Source organism: Parasteatoda tepidariorum, chromosome 6 (genome assembly GCF_982258835.1).
Source record: "Parasteatoda tepidariorum strain Cologne lab strain chromosome 6, Ptep-v5.0, whole genome shotgun sequence".
Lineage (NCBI taxonomy): Eukaryota > Metazoa > Arthropoda > Arachnida > Araneae > Theridiidae > Parasteatoda > Parasteatoda tepidariorum.
Genome location: NC_141760.1, coordinates 1,340,031 through 1,359,613, shown reverse-complemented (window position 1 = coordinate 1,359,613; position 19,583 = coordinate 1,340,031). Strand labels below are relative to the sequence as shown.

Here is a 19,583-nt window from a genome sequence, read left to right as displayed (position 1 = left end):
AAATTGAGTGCTAACAATATTATTAGTATTTTCTACATATCGAGATAAGTAATCTGCGGTCAGATTGGATTTCCCTGGTTTGTGAATAATTTTATAGTCAAACTGTTGTAAGGTCATCACCCACCTCGCAATTCTAGATGTAGGGTCTTTTACATTTAAAGCGTAGGACAAACTAGCTTGGTCACAGTATACCGTGAAATGTTTTCCATATAAATACTGTTTAAAATGGGTAACACCAAAAACGACACCTAACATCTCTTTCTCAACTGTCGAATAGTTTATTTCGGGATTTTTAAGTTTTCTACTGGCATATGCGACGGGATGGAAAAATTGATGTTCATCTTCCTGACACAGAACGGCGCCTAACGCATATTTAGATGCGTCAGTAAATATTGTAAATGGTTTCTGGAAATTTGGCAAACTTAAACAAGGCTGTTGTGTTAAAACAGTTTTTAATTTATCAAACGCGGATTGTGTTTCCGGAGTCCACTGAAATTTACAATTCTTTTTAGTTAGTTTAGTTAATGGCAATGCAATTTTTGCATAGTTTTCTATGAATCTGCGGTAAAAACCGGTAACTCCAATGAAGGACCTAACCTGATCAGAGTTTTTGGGAGTTTTAAATTTTTCTACTGCACTAATATTGTCTTTATCAGGAAAAACTTTACCTTCGGTTACTAAGAAGCCTAAATATTTTATTTTTGTTTTTAGAAATGAGCACTTTGACGGCTTTAGTTTCAATTTGTGCTGGCGAAGGCGTTCAAAGACTAGTTGCAATTTATTGTAATGTTCTTCTTCAGTTTTCGAGGCTATTATAATGTCATCCAAATAAACGGCTATTTGTAAGGGTTTTAAACCTGATAAAATTAAAGACATTAATCGTTGGAAGCTGTTTGGGGAGTTTTTTAACCCAAAGGGTACCCTATTCCACTCGTAGAGACCGTGCTCGGTGGCAAAAGCGGTCTTATATCTGTCACTAGGATGAATTTTCATTTGAAAAAACCCACTGCATAAATCTAATGAGCTAAATAACGTGGCGTCAGCCAGATTATCCACCAAATCAGTAATGCAGGGTATGGGAAACGAATCGGGTAAGGTTTTTAAATTTAACTTCCTGAAATCGGTGCATAAGCGGTATGATTGATCTTTTTTCTTCACTAAAACCACGGGGGCTGCATATGGTGAATCACTTGGGCTAATTATACCAATATCAAGCAATTCATTAATTTGTCTATCAAGTTCTTGTTTTAGATGGTGGGGTACTTTATAGTGACGTTGCCTGACAGGAATGTCATCCGACAAATCAACTTTGTGTAACAGCGTTTCACATCCCTCTGATAAATCTGTGACCGAGTGAGCAAAAATATCCTTGTAAACTTTTAAAAATTCCAACAATCTATCCCTTTGTTCAGCATCTAAATGATCAAGCTGAAAATTTCCACCCCAACACTCAAAATCCTCTCCAAGTTGAGCTGTGTCAATGCTATTACATTTTTCTTTATTTGATACAAACAAACATTCCATTTTAACAAGAGACGCGTTTTTATTAATATGGATAGGGGTTTCACCTACATTCATGACATTTATAAATAGTTTATCAGAAGCCAAGGAAACAGTCCTTGCAATTAAAAGATTGTCTATATTTTTGTTGGGCAAAAGAAGTATTTGTTCAGTATGTTTAATTAATTTGTTTTTAGAACGAACAGGAACTGCTAACTGCGAGAAAGGGGGTACAATTATTTTCTTATTTGCATAAAAAGGAATTCCCTCCTCTGACTTGCAAGCATTACAGGTATCATTAGAATTTGCATACATTAGATTCACATTAAGCTCATCATTTTTCAAAATTTTGTTTTTACAATCTAATATCAGTTTATTTTTACTTAAATAGGGAAAACCCAATATCATATCATAATCTCTAGAAAGTTTAGGTAGGACAAAAAAATCTGCCGAAAATCTACTGGTATCGATTTTGAAACTCAAATTTATTGATTTGTTTATGCTTACACGACCTCCATTGAAATTCTGTACCTCCACTCTACAATTCTTTTGTTTACTAGTCAAACTTAATTCGTCTAAAATGTGTTCGGAGATTAAATTTACAGTAGATCCAGTGTCTAAGAGAGCAAAATAATTTAAATTTTTAATATTTACTCCTATAATGGGAAGGTTTTTATAATTGTTAAGGCTGGGGACAAACTCTGGGCTTTCAACCGAAAGTGTACTCCTTTTTATATCTTGATTTAAATTCTGATAATCTTTAAACACCACATCGGGGATACCAACAGAGACAGGTGGTGCAGCGGTCTCTCCCCCAATTAGTTTAACCTTTTATTCTTTTTAAAACAATTATCCAATGAATGTCCGCTACGGTTACACAAGTTACAAAATGGAATTCGGCAATATTTAGCTATGTGGCCTAATTTGTTACACTTAAAGCATTTTTTCTTTGACTGAGCCTGAAGATGATTATTAACATTTCGCGTCCTGTGTGAATTTTCTTTATTTGAATGAATGCTCTGTGCATTTAGTTGAATTTGCATATCATTTAATTTTACAGTAAGCTGTTCAATTTTATCAGTAAGACTATCTATTTTGTTATCTGATTTTTCTCCTGCTTTAGCTTGTATAGTAGCTGCTAGCTCTAGCGGTTCAATAACCTTAAAATTTTCTTCGAATGTTAGTGCATGCTTCTTAAATTCATTATAGCTGTTTAAAGCTGTTGAGGCAATTCCTCTCAGTAACTCCACCCTCAGACCCTGTTTAGCAGCTGACAACAAGAGTTGTTGTCGATAATCCTCAAATTCAGTACTATTATTATTCGGTACACAGTTGTATGATATACCTTCTAAGCGGCTAAAAAATTGCCTGGCATTTTCGCACGGCAGTTGATATGCCTGTGTAAGTTTAGTGATATTTGAAGCCATGTTTGACTTCGTCTCAAACCTATCCCTTAAAGAATTAACTATTAAATCAAAATCTTTCGCTTGTTTTAAATTTCGTTGTGTGTTTATAAACTCTTGTGCTTCGCCAGTGAGGCGTAAAGATAGTGCTAAAATTTTATCATTTGCATCCCAGTTGCAGTATTCTGCAATGGAATTGAATTTGTCGAAAAATCTGGAAAAACTCGAATTCCCATCAAAATTAGGGATAACGGGTAAAAATTCTGAGATCGTGTGGCTTTTGACCACAGGAATAATATCAATTCTGTTTGCTGCAGCAGGATCCGAAGACGAAGTGTCTGACCGAGGTTCTGCCATTTTCGATAAAAGGCTTAACTAATAAAATTTATAAGAAATTTCCTACACCTGAAACGCGCCAAAAATTTACATAAACTTAAAATAAAATCAAAGGCTTTAATATTTGTGACTATATAAAACATAAAATAAAATCCTGATTGATATTACAGATGACGTTTATCTATTACATTCAATAATTAACCCTATCAATTTATAACACGTGCAATCCATGTTTTCTTGTAAAAATTCAAATATCTCATGAAAATCTAAAAACATTCCTACTACACAAAATATATAAAACAAGTTGGGATATAGTTTTTAACCCTAAACCTAAAAGTACACGTGATTGACTAAGATTATGAGGAGTTAAGATTCTATTCAATTCTTATAAAATGAACACAATTATACAATTAAATACAATAATCCTTAACAATAACAAGAGAGTAAAAATGAAGCATACGCAGATGTAGTGCTTCGACAGTAATAACGCGATCATGTAGCAGTAATAAAAATTAATTTAATCAAGATTTAAGCAATCATTCATATATATACTATATATATTATTAAAAATTATTTTTGGTAATCACAATTAAATTTAGCATTATTAGTTTCATATTACTTAAAGTTAACGACCAGCAAGTTAATTTTTTAATCTTAAGCATTAACACGTGGCCGCTGGTCAACGGCACCAATTTGTTATATCTTATTTTTGAATAGAGAAAAAAAAGTAGATTTAAGGAATCAAGAATGATTTTTCAAAAAAATAATTGCGTTGTGAGAACATTTAACTTTAACTAACAAATTTTATCAGATATAACAAGTAGAAGTAATTTAAGTTAATTTAAAACTATTAGCACATTTTAATTTACAGTAATGATAATCTTGGTGATCTGGAAGATAAAAGCAAATTAAATTTTAAGGATTCACATCCAACAGCATGATTAATCCAGACTAAATATTTTTATTCAAAGAACTTAATCATAATTCAAATAAGTTTACAATTTAAAAATGAGTTGCTTCACTGCTACATAATTTTACATTTCAGTTCGACAGGTTATTTAAAAATAATCATTTCTCTTTAGTTACGTCATACCAAAATTATACAACAATAAAAAAAAATTACGGGCACATAAAAATAAATTAAAAAAAAAAAGGTAAAAGACTTATCCTAGAAGCGCGCGTGGCCGGCCACCCCGCATCCTTCCACAGATCACGTTTTGATCTCAGTCGTCAGCAGCAGGGAATACCTAAAATCGAACTGCCGCTCTTTCCTCCCGCTCATGTATTCCTCCGCACCGAAGGGTGGCGCTACTCTCGCTTTGACTATTCACACCTGTGAATGAATCCACTCTCAAGCAGGGGTGAAGGAAGGAATATTGGAAGGTGTTGAATGATAGGGGTGTAAGTGAAAATCAGATGTGGTTGTTGATTAAGGTAAAAAAATATAGATTAAAAAAAAATGAGATTATTTAAATTAAAACGCGGTGCCCAAAAAGAATTAAATAAAATTGTGCCCATAAATGACTAACAAAAATAACTTAAACATACCATCATAACACTCTTAATCCATGAAATTCGTGCATAAAAATTAATGAATTATTGGAACTAATTCTAAAGCAGACTTAAAATAGCAAAAAAATTATCAGTTACATTCCATAGGTCAGGTGGAACAAGTAAAAGCTAGAATTTTATTTTGCCTCTTAAAAGCAGAGAAAGTAGCAATTTTCCAAAGAAAACCCTGGAAAATTCCTATATCATACCTGGAAAATAATCAGTCTCAGAATTGTCAGTAACAGTAATCAGTGACACATTAAATAAATCTAACATCTATTACAATTACTTGTTATAAAAATTTCTCATTTTAGTGAAACTTTCATGCTTCTATCCTCATTCAATAATATTTCTTTGCTCACAAAATATAATATTTGGCATTACAAATAACAAAATTTAAAATGTTTGATGAAAAATTGCATGGTATAGATAAAATATGGTTTGGATTTTCATTGAAATTTTCCTGATATACCTAGAAAAGTCAGGAATTTTTTTTCCTGAAATTGAGTTGGGAACCCTGATTTGAAAAGAATCAGTGACAATGAGTCTATCAGAAATAAAAAAGCAATTTTATAGAAAAAGTGAAAATAAACACAGCCATATGTTTTCTAAAAATGTGTTTGACATCCATTCAAACAGAGAATTTGAGAGAGGAATTAAAGCAATAAGAGTCAGCGCATGCTATAATTTGATCAGAGAGAAAGAGGTCGAACATGTTGAGAAGGGGCTGATGATGGATAAAAATAAAAATAGTTACAGGAAGAGAAATCCTTATATAAACATAATAATTTCTTTTCTCATTTTAGTAGCTTAATCTCTGAAGTTTCATAATGAATTTTGTTCTTCTTTTACCCAACTACTAAGTTGTCCCTAAAGTTCTGTGATCAATTGAGCTTGTGCTCTACATTCAGCTAAAATATATGGACAAAATTACGAAATAGATTAGTTGCTCAGAAGACAGGTGAAGTTTCATCATTGTAGGAATTATTCTTTAGACAATGTAAATTTTCTAAAAAAAAATTTTTGCTTTATAGATATAATTCTATTTTTTATACATGCTTTGTTTATCAATGGGAATTTTTTTTTTGAAAAGCCCATTGGGTAAAACCTAACCAACCATGACAAGAAGCTTTTATGATTGTGAAGAAGTATTAGTTGAATTTAGAAGAATGAATGAATAAATTGCTTACGTTCTAGAAAAATTTAAAAAAAAAAAAAAAAAAAAAGCCCTTACCTTTCTGCCCATTTTAAAAATATAAAACTAAAATAAGAGATATTTTCCCTCAATTGTGGTTAAGTAATAAATGACACTACTTTATTCGATGATTTCTAATCATTGCTACAAACCTGTTCTGTGGTCTTGTAATACATTGAGATGATTTATGTTTTTTACTAGAAAATAGTGATGAAAACTTTAAAAAAGTATTTTAGGTTGATTATATTTTTTAATCCTTACATCATTTAATTATTATGAGCTAATTTATCATTAAAACTTAAGGTATCCGAACACGTTCGGAGGATTTTTTTAGAAATATTAAGTTTCAGAACACTTTAATTATGTTTTTATACTTATTATATGTAAAAACTAATATTAAATAAGAGAAATTAGACATTTATATTATATTTTGTTTTTAAAAGCTAAATAACAAGAAAAAAATGATGTTTTTTTCATAAAACTTGTGAAAGGATATACTTCACCAAAATTATTGTATCAAAAAAGTGTTATTATCAAAATAAAGGGCTGAATTTTGTCTAGTGATTTGACTACAATCATAAAAATATTTGGAAAATTAAATTTTTTATAGAGAATTGAAAACTTTTTATGAGATTTTTGTCAAATTTTTTACGTCGTATGTCACATTTTAGACCAATAATAAAAAACTATTAAGTATTTTTAATCAATTGTAGCACAAGCACTAGAAAACATTATACATAATACACATACAAATTTTTATTGAAATATATCAGCAACTTTTTTAATAATGAATTTTGAAAGTTACTATTTTTGCGTGAAATTACATTCTGAGAAAAAGGCATTTAAAGTATAAATTATATCATTTCTATTTTAAAAATGCTTCAATACTTCTAAAATTCTCCCGATTTGTGTGTGATACCTTCCTTTTTCTCAATTTTACAAATTTTTTGTTTTTTTGCAACCCTATTTTTTTTCTGACAATTTTTACATTAGTTAATGAATGGCGTTGAGACTCATACACACGCTCAAAATCAAGTTCTGTAAAACCTTTTAAAGTTTTATTTCCACGGCTGACTCCAACTATGTCGAGTATGCTTTTCAGTCCCAGAAAACCTTTATTAAACTGAATAACAGCCAAATACACACCAAATTGTAATGTTTGCAATTCAACGAACACCTCCTTAGGGACAAATTTCCAAATAATGCCATTAAAGCTACTAATATAAATGATAAATTGAGAGGTTCATTTCTAGCAACATTAAAATAATAATTATTTAAGTCAAAGAAAGATAATTATCCCAAAATAAAGATAAATATAACTGTTTTTGTCCCACTTCCGGTTTCGGAATGCTATTTCCAGTTTCATTTTTTAGTCATCGACTAATATTCTTTTAATCATAACTTTTGTTCTAATTGACGCACAGTTAAAATTTAAACTGTTTTGAAAACTAGAATAAACGGAGATTCGTAATATAAAATAAAATTTTTTTGTCATTTTAGGCTAAAATTCACTTTTTCAACGTGTACGGATACCTTAAAAAATAAATAAATAAAGTAAATTAGAAGTTTACTTTAGTTCCTAAAAAGTAGTTACTGTGCAAAATATAACATTTCAGCAATTTTTTCATGCTTTAAGTATAAGACATACTTTTTTTTATTTATGGTTTTATTTATTTATAATGGATTTATATTATTTATGATGGACTTAATAAATATTCTTTACGGAATCAGATAATAAAAGATATGTTACTTGAAATGGTGTAAATAATGTCTTTCCAGAGTAAATATTTCTTGTCCAGAGTGCACAGAACCCATCCACCCGAGTGACATCTGCATGATAATTAACGATGACATACTCCTCGGTAAATATGAGTCTTTCATGCTCAGAAGAGTCCTCATCACTGAACCTGATGCCCGATGGTGTCCTGCTCCAGACTGCGGGTAAACAACTCATTTGCATTAAATATAAATGAAATGCTACTCCTAATTATCTGCTTTTCCTCATTTCATAAAATTTTAGACGGATATTCCACTCAATTGTCATTCAAAAAAAAAAAAAAAAAGCTAAAGTACTATATAACATTCTTTTTTTTTAGTAGAAAAACCTTTAGATTTTACAATAAAAATAAATGAAAAAGATACGATACAGCTGTAATTGGAATATTTTGATCAGTGGTCAGAAAAACTACAATGTTTTTGCAGTTTACTACAACAACTACTTTATTACAAATATGGTTAAACACATCTACTTTTTTTTTTTTAAATGTAGTGACTTCGAATTTCTTTGGAATTGTAATAACTACTTCACTGCTTTAAGAAGACGAATTTTGCCGGAGAACTTGATTTACACCTTGTTCAAAATGGTTTTGAATTAAAAATCGGCTTACATTAAATATAAGGGTATAATTAAGAAATATTTATTCATGTTTACAAGAGCGAGTTTGTTTTTCCAAGATATTTTTTGTCGAATATGTTTATTTGACTTTTTATACCTTTTGACAGTGAATATTTAAGAAACGCAAAATTATCAAATAATGGCAACTTTTTAACTGTTTAATGATCTTCTATTTCCTCTAAGAAATGAAGTACATCAAAAATATGTTCCGTCTCTTTGAAATAACATCAATGTTTTAAGAGTTTGCATTCACATGTGAAAGTGTAACCAAAATTATTAATTACCTATTTTTCGTAATGGCTAGTTTAAATATTAGTTATATGTGATTTTGAATACATAATCTCTGTTAAAGTGTAGCTGCAGCCACAGGATCATTTTCATTGCATCCATTGAAGGACCCGCGAAGATTTGTACCCATCAAATTTGAAAAATTAGTTGCATTAGAATTGTATTTTTTTTCTAGACTGACATTAAAATTAGTTTCCAGGAATCGCTACAAACTACTGTTTTATTTTTGTATCGCCGCACTCACTACGCTACTTTTTTAAAAAAGTAGCACACTACACTAGAAACTGCTAGAAAAATTAGCAACCACAGTAGTTTCACTACTTGTAGTGCGCAAATTCCGACCATTGGTTACGAATATCTTAAAAAGGTCTAGTCCGAAATAATCTTAATATCAGATATTCCAATTACAGATGTATTCCAGATCCCTGATTTTATGAAAAATTAATTTCCCTTTATCTTTTTTATACATTATTTTTGTTTCCCTAGTAGTAAAATATTTTTGAGGTCAGTGTTAACAAACATGATATTAATATTTTAGATATGCTGTGATTGCCAGAGGCTGCGCCGGTTGTCCTAAATTGAAATGTGAGCGACCGGGGTGTAACACATTCTTTTGCTACCACTGCAAACAGGAATGGCACCCAAATCAGACCTGTGATGCTGCTCGTGCTCAAAGGGCCAATCCACGTTCATCATCCCTATCATTTAGTCAAGACTCCATTGTTCAAAGTATGTCACACCCTTTTACTTTTTTAACATTTACTTTTAAGTTCAAATTACTTTCTTCGTTTCCTTTGAAGTCTGTTTGTTAAGATTTTAATCTTGCACGCAGTGAAATTTAAAGGTGGATCTTTCTTAAATTTTTCTTTATTAAAGTTTTGACTACCAACTGGTTGTTTGTATATATTAGCCAGTGAGGAACGAAGTCTGGCAATTCCACCATTTACGAGTGTCGTATTTGCGGACTTTAAAGCATATAACTCAGTTAAAAAACAATATGAATTCTAATAATTTTTTGAAAATAACTCTTGATGTCATTAGCTTACTTCGCTTGGAGACTTTATTAGAAATATAAGTTTTTTTGAAAATAAAAACAACTGGTTGTTCAGGATGTAACATGTCAAGTTATATCTGGTAACACCAAGTTTTTCAGTTTTTAAAAAATATGTGAAAGTTACTAATAATTGAAGTTGGTGTAAATGACCGCAAGATTTATTTTTACAAAAAGTATTTTAACTAATTAAATAAAATAAATCTAGCTTTGGGCAAAATTGTACTACTCAAAGTAATCACAGACACATCCCATTTCTTTTTACTAATTTTGAATTGCTAAAATTTTAACATATCAAATGGTGAACAACTAAAAACTTTTAAAATAATTTTTAACAAGAAATTTATAAAAAAATGAACAAATAGTCTGATTTTGAGCAAAATTAAAGCATAAAATGATCACGAATGAATTATTTCTTTTATAATTAATTTATAATATCCCAGCTATAAATAAATCAAATAATATAACAGTTAAAGGTTGTTAAAAATAAACATTAAATGTAAAATAAATAACGCGATTCACACATTCTTCTTTTATCCACATGCTTTTACATCATGTTGCATCACTTTACTTGAACATTTCTAAATTTCGAAATCATATATTTCCGAGAGTAATAATAATGAAGTTAACGTTAAGCTGAAAGTGGGGATAAACGTTACCTTCAAAATAAATCATTTCAACCCACTTATTTGTTTCAGTGAATGAAATGCGTATTTTACTTTAACTTTTTTTTCCTTCCCACCTGCAGCAGAAGAAAGGGGGAGGATGAATGGTATTTTAGTCCATCCTTGTATGGGGAACTTCGTCAAAGGTTTGTTTGGTTGAAGGGAAGAGCGCCTGTTACAAACTGTTTTTCACATGCATTGTTAATTCTTTAAATTATTATTGGTCGTAAATTATAAAAATAGATCGCTGCAATAGATAAAATGGGGAAGAATAATAGTGGAATTTTGGAGAATAGAATTTTCAAACTAAAGTAACACCCAGCATGCCGCCCTATTAGTTACAGCTCACATACCGAAATTCAATGTTTTAAATCATAAACGCCGTGGCGCATCTCCGCGATGGTAGTTTTGTTACTTTAACAAGAAATGCTTATTTCTTTAAAATAAATTTTTATTAAATATGTTTGTCTTAGACTGTATTTCTATTAATTTGTGTTTTTCTATTGAATTCAAAATTAAGTAATTCCTTCTAGTTTTTATATTAGATGCATTCAATTCAAAATTATATGTATTTTAAAATTTGTGCAGAGATTGCCACTTTTTTGCCAATGACAAATAAAACATTGAATTTTCAATGAAAACATGAAAACACTTTTACCAGAATCCAGTTTTGTAAACAAGCCTGTTGTCTTTAGTTTTATGCTTTGTATAAATGTTGCAATGTTATTGTGCAGGTGATGACATCAAGCCATGTCCTTGTTGTAAAGTTTTAATTATCAAAATGGATGATGGCTCCTGCAATCACATGACATGCAGCGTGTGTGGGACAGAATTCTGCTGGCTCTGCATGAAAGAAATTTCTGACCTTCATTATTTGAGGTAAGTATTTCACTTTTCTATTGCACAGGCATCTATGATATTTTCTTTTCAAAAATGACTGAACGGAAGCGTTAGTTTAATGGTTCATTTTATTTTGTTATTATTTGAACCTCGATCCATCGATCACCCATAATTTATTTTCCCACCTGTACAATGTGCAAGAAAATAAACCGACCACACGGAATATCTTTTGGTCTAATGATCAGATCTTCACGTTCTAAAATTTAGTTTTTATAGTTTGAGGGGGTAACCTCAAATATGCTAAATAACAGTGTAGGCAGTCTGTTAAATTACGAAAGCAGGCACAAAACGTACTTTCTCTGAATAACCATACCCTTCTGACCTCCAAAATATAGGAGGTTGCCACAATCTGGGAAAGTTTGATCATGACAGTGGTGCAATGTTTGGACGCCATTGTTAAATTTATTTTTTGTATATTTTGGTATATCTCAAGAACTTGAAATGCAGATAAAAAATTCTTGTGCAGAATTATGAAATTCCTTTATCATAAGATAATTCAATGCAAAAAATACCTTTTGGCAAATGTTTAATATTTTTAATTACTTAATAGTCAAAAAAATGTTTGAATTGTGAGCCATAAAATTTTTTAGATCCTTTTAAAGAATGTAATTTTACGTAGTAAAATACAAAATTTTGCTAAATCTGTTGAATAGCTTCTAAAAAATTAAATGCCAAAAAAGTCGCATATTTAAAATTTTATTTCATAAATAATTTGACTGATTTCGTTCCACTATTGTATTTTGCTATGTAAAATTGCACTCTTTTATGACTGTTACTATACTTTTATAATTACTTTTATGTCTCTTTCAAAAAGTCAGAATAAAAGTAATATTTGTGTGTGCGTGTGTCTGGGGTTTTGAAGCGTTTTAGGAAAGAAAAGAAACATGAAATTATTCCTAAACTATTAAAGCTTAACTTACATACATTATAGGTGTTCTACGTGTGAACCCTTGGTCACACGGCATACATCAATGGGATAGTCCAGTTCCTGCCCAGAGGGAATTATGAATAACCTCTAATAATAAATATATATATAATATATATTTATTTCTAATGGCAAGGCAATACAAGGAAATAATTAAAACAACAAATTCAGAGTAGAACAGACGACATAAAAGAAATTGACCGAAGTCTTTGCCTCATTAATAGTTCTCTTGCATGTCAATACAGTGCCGTCTCAGAATCGCCATGGACTGATGAGCAATGGTGGAGGTGTTCTCTATTCATAGGCTCTGCCAAATTACATAGGGGGCAGTTTGGATGGTGAAAAATCCCAATGCGATGGAGATGTTCTCCTAAACAGTCATGTCCGGTCAAAACACGGAATTTTGCACCACCTTCTTGACGTGGAGAATCGGTAATGACCATAAGATCACCAACTCTCCACCGCTTTGACTGCACACAGTCGAGTAGTTGAACTTTAAATTTTTTGTCATAATCTGTTTAATATACAGCTTTATAGAATGATATGATATTTTTGAATATCTTGACTGAAGCACTCTCGAGCCCTTCTTAGCTAGGAAATCAGCCTGCTCGTTTCCATAAACTCCACAGTGGCCAGGAATCCACTGGAGTGCAACACACCTTTTCTTTAAGGCCAACCTCTGCAAGTAACCCCGACATTAAGAGATTTCGTTCGTTGGAGGAGCGTTATCTGAACTTATGGCCAGAATTGCTGCTTGAGAATCAGAGCAGAACCACTCTTGAAATTTTATCTTCAAAGATCAGTAACTGCTTTAGTGCAATGCGAATGGCCTCCACCTCTCCATCAAAGGTTGTTCTGTATTTCCCTACAGAAGCGTAAAAGGAAAATAGACTTGAAAAAACTTCTGCCCCTGCAATCATATAATCATCAAAGAAGGAGCCATCTGTATATGCATGTAGCCACTCAGGATCTGGATATTTCATAACATTTCAGTACATCTGGAGAAGTATTTTTCTTGTGTAAAAAGTCTCCAAGATATAGACTTGATTAGACTCTTATCATCTCCATAGAGTGTCAGGGTTTTGTTATTTCCTGAAAATCATGAGACAACCTATATTTTTCTGGAATATTTTGAACAAATTGAGAAAATCCATTTTGTGTTTTCAAGTTTCTGTGTGTGATACCATTTGGATAATTCATCCAATAAGGCTCACCCATTCTAATCATTTTCTCATATAAGAGTAAGGCCTTTTCTTTGATGGTAGCTGTAATAGATTTATTGTTGGTCAAGAGTAACATAGAATCAATCGGTGTAGATTTAACAGCTCCGATTACAAGCCTTAGTGACTGATTATGTAGGGTTTCCAACCTCTTCAAGACCTGACTGCTTGCTGTTATAAGTGTTTCTCAACAGTCTCGCAAAAATCTCAATATTATTCTCCTAAAGTGTGTTGATTACATCCATTCTTTTTGATTGGGACAAGTCACCAGCATTCCATTACAATATACTCAGACTAACCAAGCGACAGCCTGCACAGCAACCTCTAGGGAACCTGCCAGAAATGTAGATCATTTTGCAGTAAAAACGTTGCCTGGGGTGCACCATGAGGAGGTAGATCTACATTGCACCCATATATATATATATAAAGGACAGAAATTAAGGCACATGTCATTTAAAGATCTTTAAACCTAAAACATAAAAATATTTTTAATAGAATATTTGTAAACTAACATATACATGCAATTCCAAAGAAATAGTATTTTTTGTCTTTTAGCCCGTCTGGTTGTACATTCTGGGGTAAGAAACCTTGGAGTAGAAAAAAGAAAATAATGTGGCAGCTGGGCATGCTGGTAGGAGCTCCTGTAGGAATTGCATTGATAGCCGGCATTGCAGTTCCTGCTATTATTATAGGCATTCCAGTTTGGGTCGGGAGAAAGGTAATAATTTTGATATTCCAGTTAGCTATTCAAAAATTACTGATTGTTCTCACAGGTCGGGGAAAACCTGGAATTGTCAAGGAATTTTATTTTAACTCGGAAAATCAGGGAAAGTTTAAATTTTTTTTTACAAAAACCTCGGGAAACTCCTATATCATACCTGGAAAAATAAACAGTCATAAAACTGTTAGTAATAAAAATGAGATCTAACATCTACTTTGTTATAAAAATTTAACATTTTAGTCAAACTGAAATGTTGCCATCCTGAATTAATGATATTTTTTTTACACAGAAAATCTAATATTTGGCATTACAAATAAAAAAAATCTTAAGTTTTCTGATGAAAAATCGCATGGTTTTGATTAAAATATGGCCTCAATTATCATTGAAATTTACCTAGAAAAGTCAGGGAGTCAGCGACTCCTGTTAATATTTTTTAAATCAACAAATTTGTTTAATAAAATTTAAAAAAAATTGAAGTATGAAAAAGAAAGAGAAAAAGAAGGAAAACATGTTCATCATAAAGTTAAGAATCCTGTTCAGGTAATAGAGAAATTTCATACATTACATATTTTGTCAAATAAATAGTAAAAATTGAAAAAAAAATTAACCCTAATAAAAAGAAATTAAATAAATAAGTTACTAAAAAAAAACATAAATTAAAAATAACACAAAAAAATAAAATGACACAAAATAAAAAAAATTGGATAAAAGGTGAAAAAAATCAATACTTATTGTAAATATTTTAGGTGAAGAAGAGAAAAATTAGAAGAATGGCTTGTTCTTTTAAAGTGGAAAAAAAATCAATTAATAATTATAAATTCAAATAAATTGTGTTTAAAAGCTGAATATGTTTTTAAGGTCTGTAAAAATATTTATATAGTCATAGTTTTGGAGCTAAGTAGTAAATTTATTAAGCTAAAGTATCTTCAATGAGGTATAAAATAGCATAATAATGTACATAATGATACAAGGTGTGTGCTTTTACGATTGTCAAAACAAGTTTTTCTGATACTAAAAAATCTTTATTCTTCGTTTTATTAAATTTTTTTTAAACATTTTATTCTATTTTAAATTGTATTCACAGTTTAATTCTCTCTCTAATTCTTATTTATCCACTTCAAAGAAATTTCCATCTTCTTATTCTTATAGCTTCATGCAAAATATACTCGTCCAGCGACCAGCAAACATAGCAGAAATCTTATTGTCACCAGCGGAGTTGTCGCCTCCGTTGTAGTCTCACCTATACTAGCTGGGATTGCAGTAGGTATGTGAAGGTTTATTAAATTATTTTAATTTCGTCTCGGTAAGATGTTGTACTTTTTTTTTTCTATTTAGGAGAACTAAAATTTCATGAAATTGTTTTATGCACTATCTTTAACATTTTAGTTAAAAATATTATACTATATATAAAACTGTACACTTAAATAAATTATTTTAATTGCAAATATAAATATTTTATTGGCAATTGTGTGTGTAGGGAAGGTATATTTTTGCTAGATTACCACCTAGGTCTTGTTTAGTACACGATTAAAGTGGTGTGGGGAAAGCTCAATATAAGGATAATTACAGAAAGCATTAAAAAGAATATATATATATATTTAAGATTAGGCGAATAAATTTTAAGAATTAATATATTTTAGTTGTAACATGATTAATATGTTATAAAAAACACTTAAACGTTTATCAGAGTAAATTTTTTAATGTAATTGAACTAAAAAGAACAAGCCAAAAGTTAAGAAAACGCGAAAACAATGAAAGAGTAAAAATTATCTCTTCAATGATTGTATAATTTAAAACAACACGGAACTGTTCTTTTTACAATTCCATTTTTAACGCATAACTTTTAAGTCTTTGTTCGGGCAAATAAAAAATTGTTTTAACAGTTTTGGAAAATTATGAAATTTTACGTATTTGAAGAATTAACTTTAACCTACTGGAGTTGCACGAATTTTCTGAACTTTTTCGTGGATCACAACCTCTTATGTGACAAGCAGTTTCTTTTGTTAAGAAGAAGATAACTTAGTTGGTGGTTATCCAAAAATGTTTCTTGATAAAAATCATAAGTAGGAAAACAATGTTACTTTTTTTTTATGTTGATACCAGAAATAAATGAGAAATATCCTCCAGTTAGATCTTTTTTTTTTTAATAATAATGCTCACTCCAATAACAGAAAAATATATTTCCCTGAAAACTCTTTGTTGCAATTGCAAAACACTTTTTAACTTTATTTCAAACAATTTTTGTAACTTTAATATTAGTTTTTTGAATTTGTTGTCATAGTGGACTGTGCCGTACTTGTTGAATCATTTTCATAAGAGTTGAATATTTGTATTTTTTGTTCTAGGAATTGGTGTGCCTATTTTATTAGCTTATGTGTATGGTGTTGTTCCCATATCGCTTTGTAGATCCGGAGGATGTGGCGTTTCTACCTCTGCATCTGGTGTCCGAATAGAATTTGATGAGGAACAAGGAATCGGAATGGGAAACAATCAATCTGGAGTTAATTATGGTGCGCTATGCAATTTTATTCCAAAATTTTTCTTTTACATTTTCTTGGCTCACCCTTGATGAAGATATCTATACATATTTTACTTTTTTTAGATTTCCAAGTATGGCCTTGATATTTTTAATACATTATTGTGACACGCAACATGTTCAGAATGCAAGATTTTTGCTGATTTTAAAACGATTTATAGTGTACACAAATTTGACTGAGAAATTATTTTTAAGTTAAACTATTTCTATAAAAATTTCTTTAAGGATGAAATCGAGAACATTGTATATATTAGGTTTCTTAAAAGCTATGCAAATTTTACTGAAATATAAAGCCCTTTTTTTGGGTGATATAGTGCCCTTTTCAGTTTTTTGCATCCTGCTCTTTTTAAGGTGTAGATTGAACCTTGGAGATAGTATGAAGCGCCTAATTTGGCTGCCATACAGAATATTGAGCTTTAGCATTGAACTCGTAATAAATGTTTGCAATATTATATTCCATCTATTTTAATATTCTTAGTTTCATTCAAGATTCTCAACTTAATGTGCATCTTTAAATAAAATGATGTTAATTAATCTTATATATAATATGATGATAATAAACATAGTAAATATTTTATGGTATGTCAATTATTAATCAAGAAAATATTTTTTCATGTGACAATAACAAACCTCAAATAAACTTAATGACTTAAATAATTTAAAATTAAAATTTAGAATTTAGATCTAGGATGGATATCTAAGTAAATGGGCACATTAATATTTTAGTTTATAAGAAATAATAAAAATTGAGTTTTTTGTTTTTTAATAATTCTCTGCATGTTCCTGGGTTTTTGTTAATAATCTTGATCAATGTCCATACAAATTTGTTAAATTTTGTTAACAGATTAATATATATATATAAAACAACATATTATTCCTATAACTACTAAATAAAATATAATTTTCAAGGAAATTCTTTAAGTATGCCCATTTTTATTTTCATAAATTTCAAAGTTAAAAATGTTTAATGTAGTAATTTAATAGCTGTATTTTAAAGCAACTGAAGTTGCTCATATAATTATTAACCCAATTACATGTTGTAATTTAATTTTGATTTCTTTCTTCTTTTTCTTTACAACTTTTGAATGCAATAGAAAATATATTATTAATTATTAAATGGTTTCTTGTTCCAAGAGTTCAATACTAATGCGCACAAACTTTAAAAATATAAATTTCTACTAAATTTTATCAGGTGTAATTTAAAAGACAATATTTTATGTAAAAAGAATATTCACAACATAAAGTGTTATAGGCTGAATCATAGTTCATTATTCGGCCAGGCCAAAGTTTTGTTTCATCTGTATCTCTAACTTATTTGAGAAAATTTCGACATTCTATTAACTTAGTCTTGAAATTATATATATTTTATTTATATATATATATATATATTTGTTTTAATAAGCATTCGAAATAGCAAGCTTTATTTCTTACAATGATTTCAATGTATTAACTTTATCACATGATTTCTTGGCTCAAAAGCATCCTTCAATCCCTTTTTATTTATTATTTATTTTATTTAACAGTTACATTTCTCTACTTTCAGCAGATGTTTTGTTAATATCCTTCGGGTCTATTTCCTGTTCTTGTGTCATTATGATCTCCATCCAAACAAATCCGAGATTAATTTGTTAACTAGCTATTATGCTATTATCAGAAATTTTTTTTTTGTTTTATGTAATTTCCTTTTCCCTTATGGGCTATAAACATTTCTTTTCATTCCGTCAGTATTTCAATAATCGTGTGTTTTATCTCTTTATAAAGTATTTTTCTAATTAAAAATTATGTAATTTTAAAATTTCTTGAATGATAAACTTATTTATGTTTTTAAAAGAAATATTTTATTTTTAAAAATAGATGGGGCTAGTGTAGACACAACTGCAAGCCAGAGGGGTGTGAATCCAAGTATAGGTGAAATATCCTTGGGAATGTCGGCCAGTTTGAGCTTGGGAAGTGGCAGCCATCTCGACCGCATTGCCTTGAATCAGGACAGAGACAATGATCCTGAAAATGCAAGCAACGTTGCTCTTGCTGGCAGTATAGCTAGTGCATCCTTAATGGCTGCTAAGTAATAAAATGTGTTTTTTTTAAATCTTTATTTTTTACATATGTGATATACTTTTTGTAGTAATTATTATTATGCAATGTTTTTAAGTAACAATGGCATTGAAATTTCTAATTTTGTAAATTACTTTTTATTAAAAACAGTTACTTTAAAGATAGTCAAAGATTCCGGTAGCTTGTCCATTGCTTCAAGAAGTGAAATACAATGTATACCAACTACTTGATTTTTTACCATAATTGGACAAAAAAAAAACCAATTAGATTTAAACATATACATTCTCTCTTTCGGGGTGTGATTGTTCTTGTTTTCCAGAGGCGCCATCTATGGCCAAGAATTAGACTTCTGCCACACTCATACGTCACACCCGTTTATAGGACGGACCCAGTCATTCATACACAGATCGTAATTTTGACCTGAATCAAGGAACGATCCATCTCCAATCCAGTACCCCCAGAGGTATTGATTTGTTATGGGAACATGGTGGACTTTGCGACTCGACAGATTCAGTGCATCAGTCACCATTTACTACACGCTGTCTTTGCCCGGTGGGGTTCGAACTCTCGGACATGGGCCCAGCACCCTACCGACCAGGCTATCCCGGCTTTACATATATGTTAAGAAATTATATCTAAACACATATTAGTAATTCACTTTCTGCTCCGCCTGGACAGGAAAAAAACATCTAATTGGTAAAAAAGAAAGGAAGAAACATTTTGTTCTAAATCAAGCCACTTCTGATAATAGTTAAACAATCCATTACGTTTATATATAATGTTGCATATATCCTGGGAGATAACGTTATTTCAGGTTCCATTGATGGCAGCCTTCAGTTTTG

The 19,583-nt window shown here is 30.4% G+C and overlaps 1 protein-coding gene across 12 annotated transcripts in view; it reads left to right on the top strand.

The window, feature by feature from the left end:
• Window positions 1-19,583, top strand: part of LOC107442954 (E3 ubiquitin-protein ligase RNF19A) — a 53,628-nt gene that overhangs the window by 17,070 nt on the left and 16,975 nt on the right. For all 12 annotated transcript variants that reach the window (XM_043052121.3, XM_043052118.3, XM_071179131.2 and 9 more), the window contains exons 4-10: window positions 7,765-7,926; window positions 9,207-9,397; window positions 11,119-11,263; window positions 13,985-14,147; window positions 15,300-15,414; window positions 16,496-16,660; window positions 18,541-18,751. In XM_043052121.3, the coding sequence (XP_042908055.1) occupies window positions 7,765-7,926; window positions 9,207-9,397; window positions 11,119-11,263; window positions 13,985-14,147; window positions 15,300-15,414; window positions 16,496-16,660; window positions 18,541-18,751 (1,152 nt within the window). The remainder of the gene's footprint in view (window positions 1-7,764; window positions 7,927-9,206; window positions 9,398-11,118; window positions 11,264-13,984; window positions 14,148-15,299; window positions 15,415-16,495; window positions 16,661-18,540; window positions 18,752-19,583) is intronic.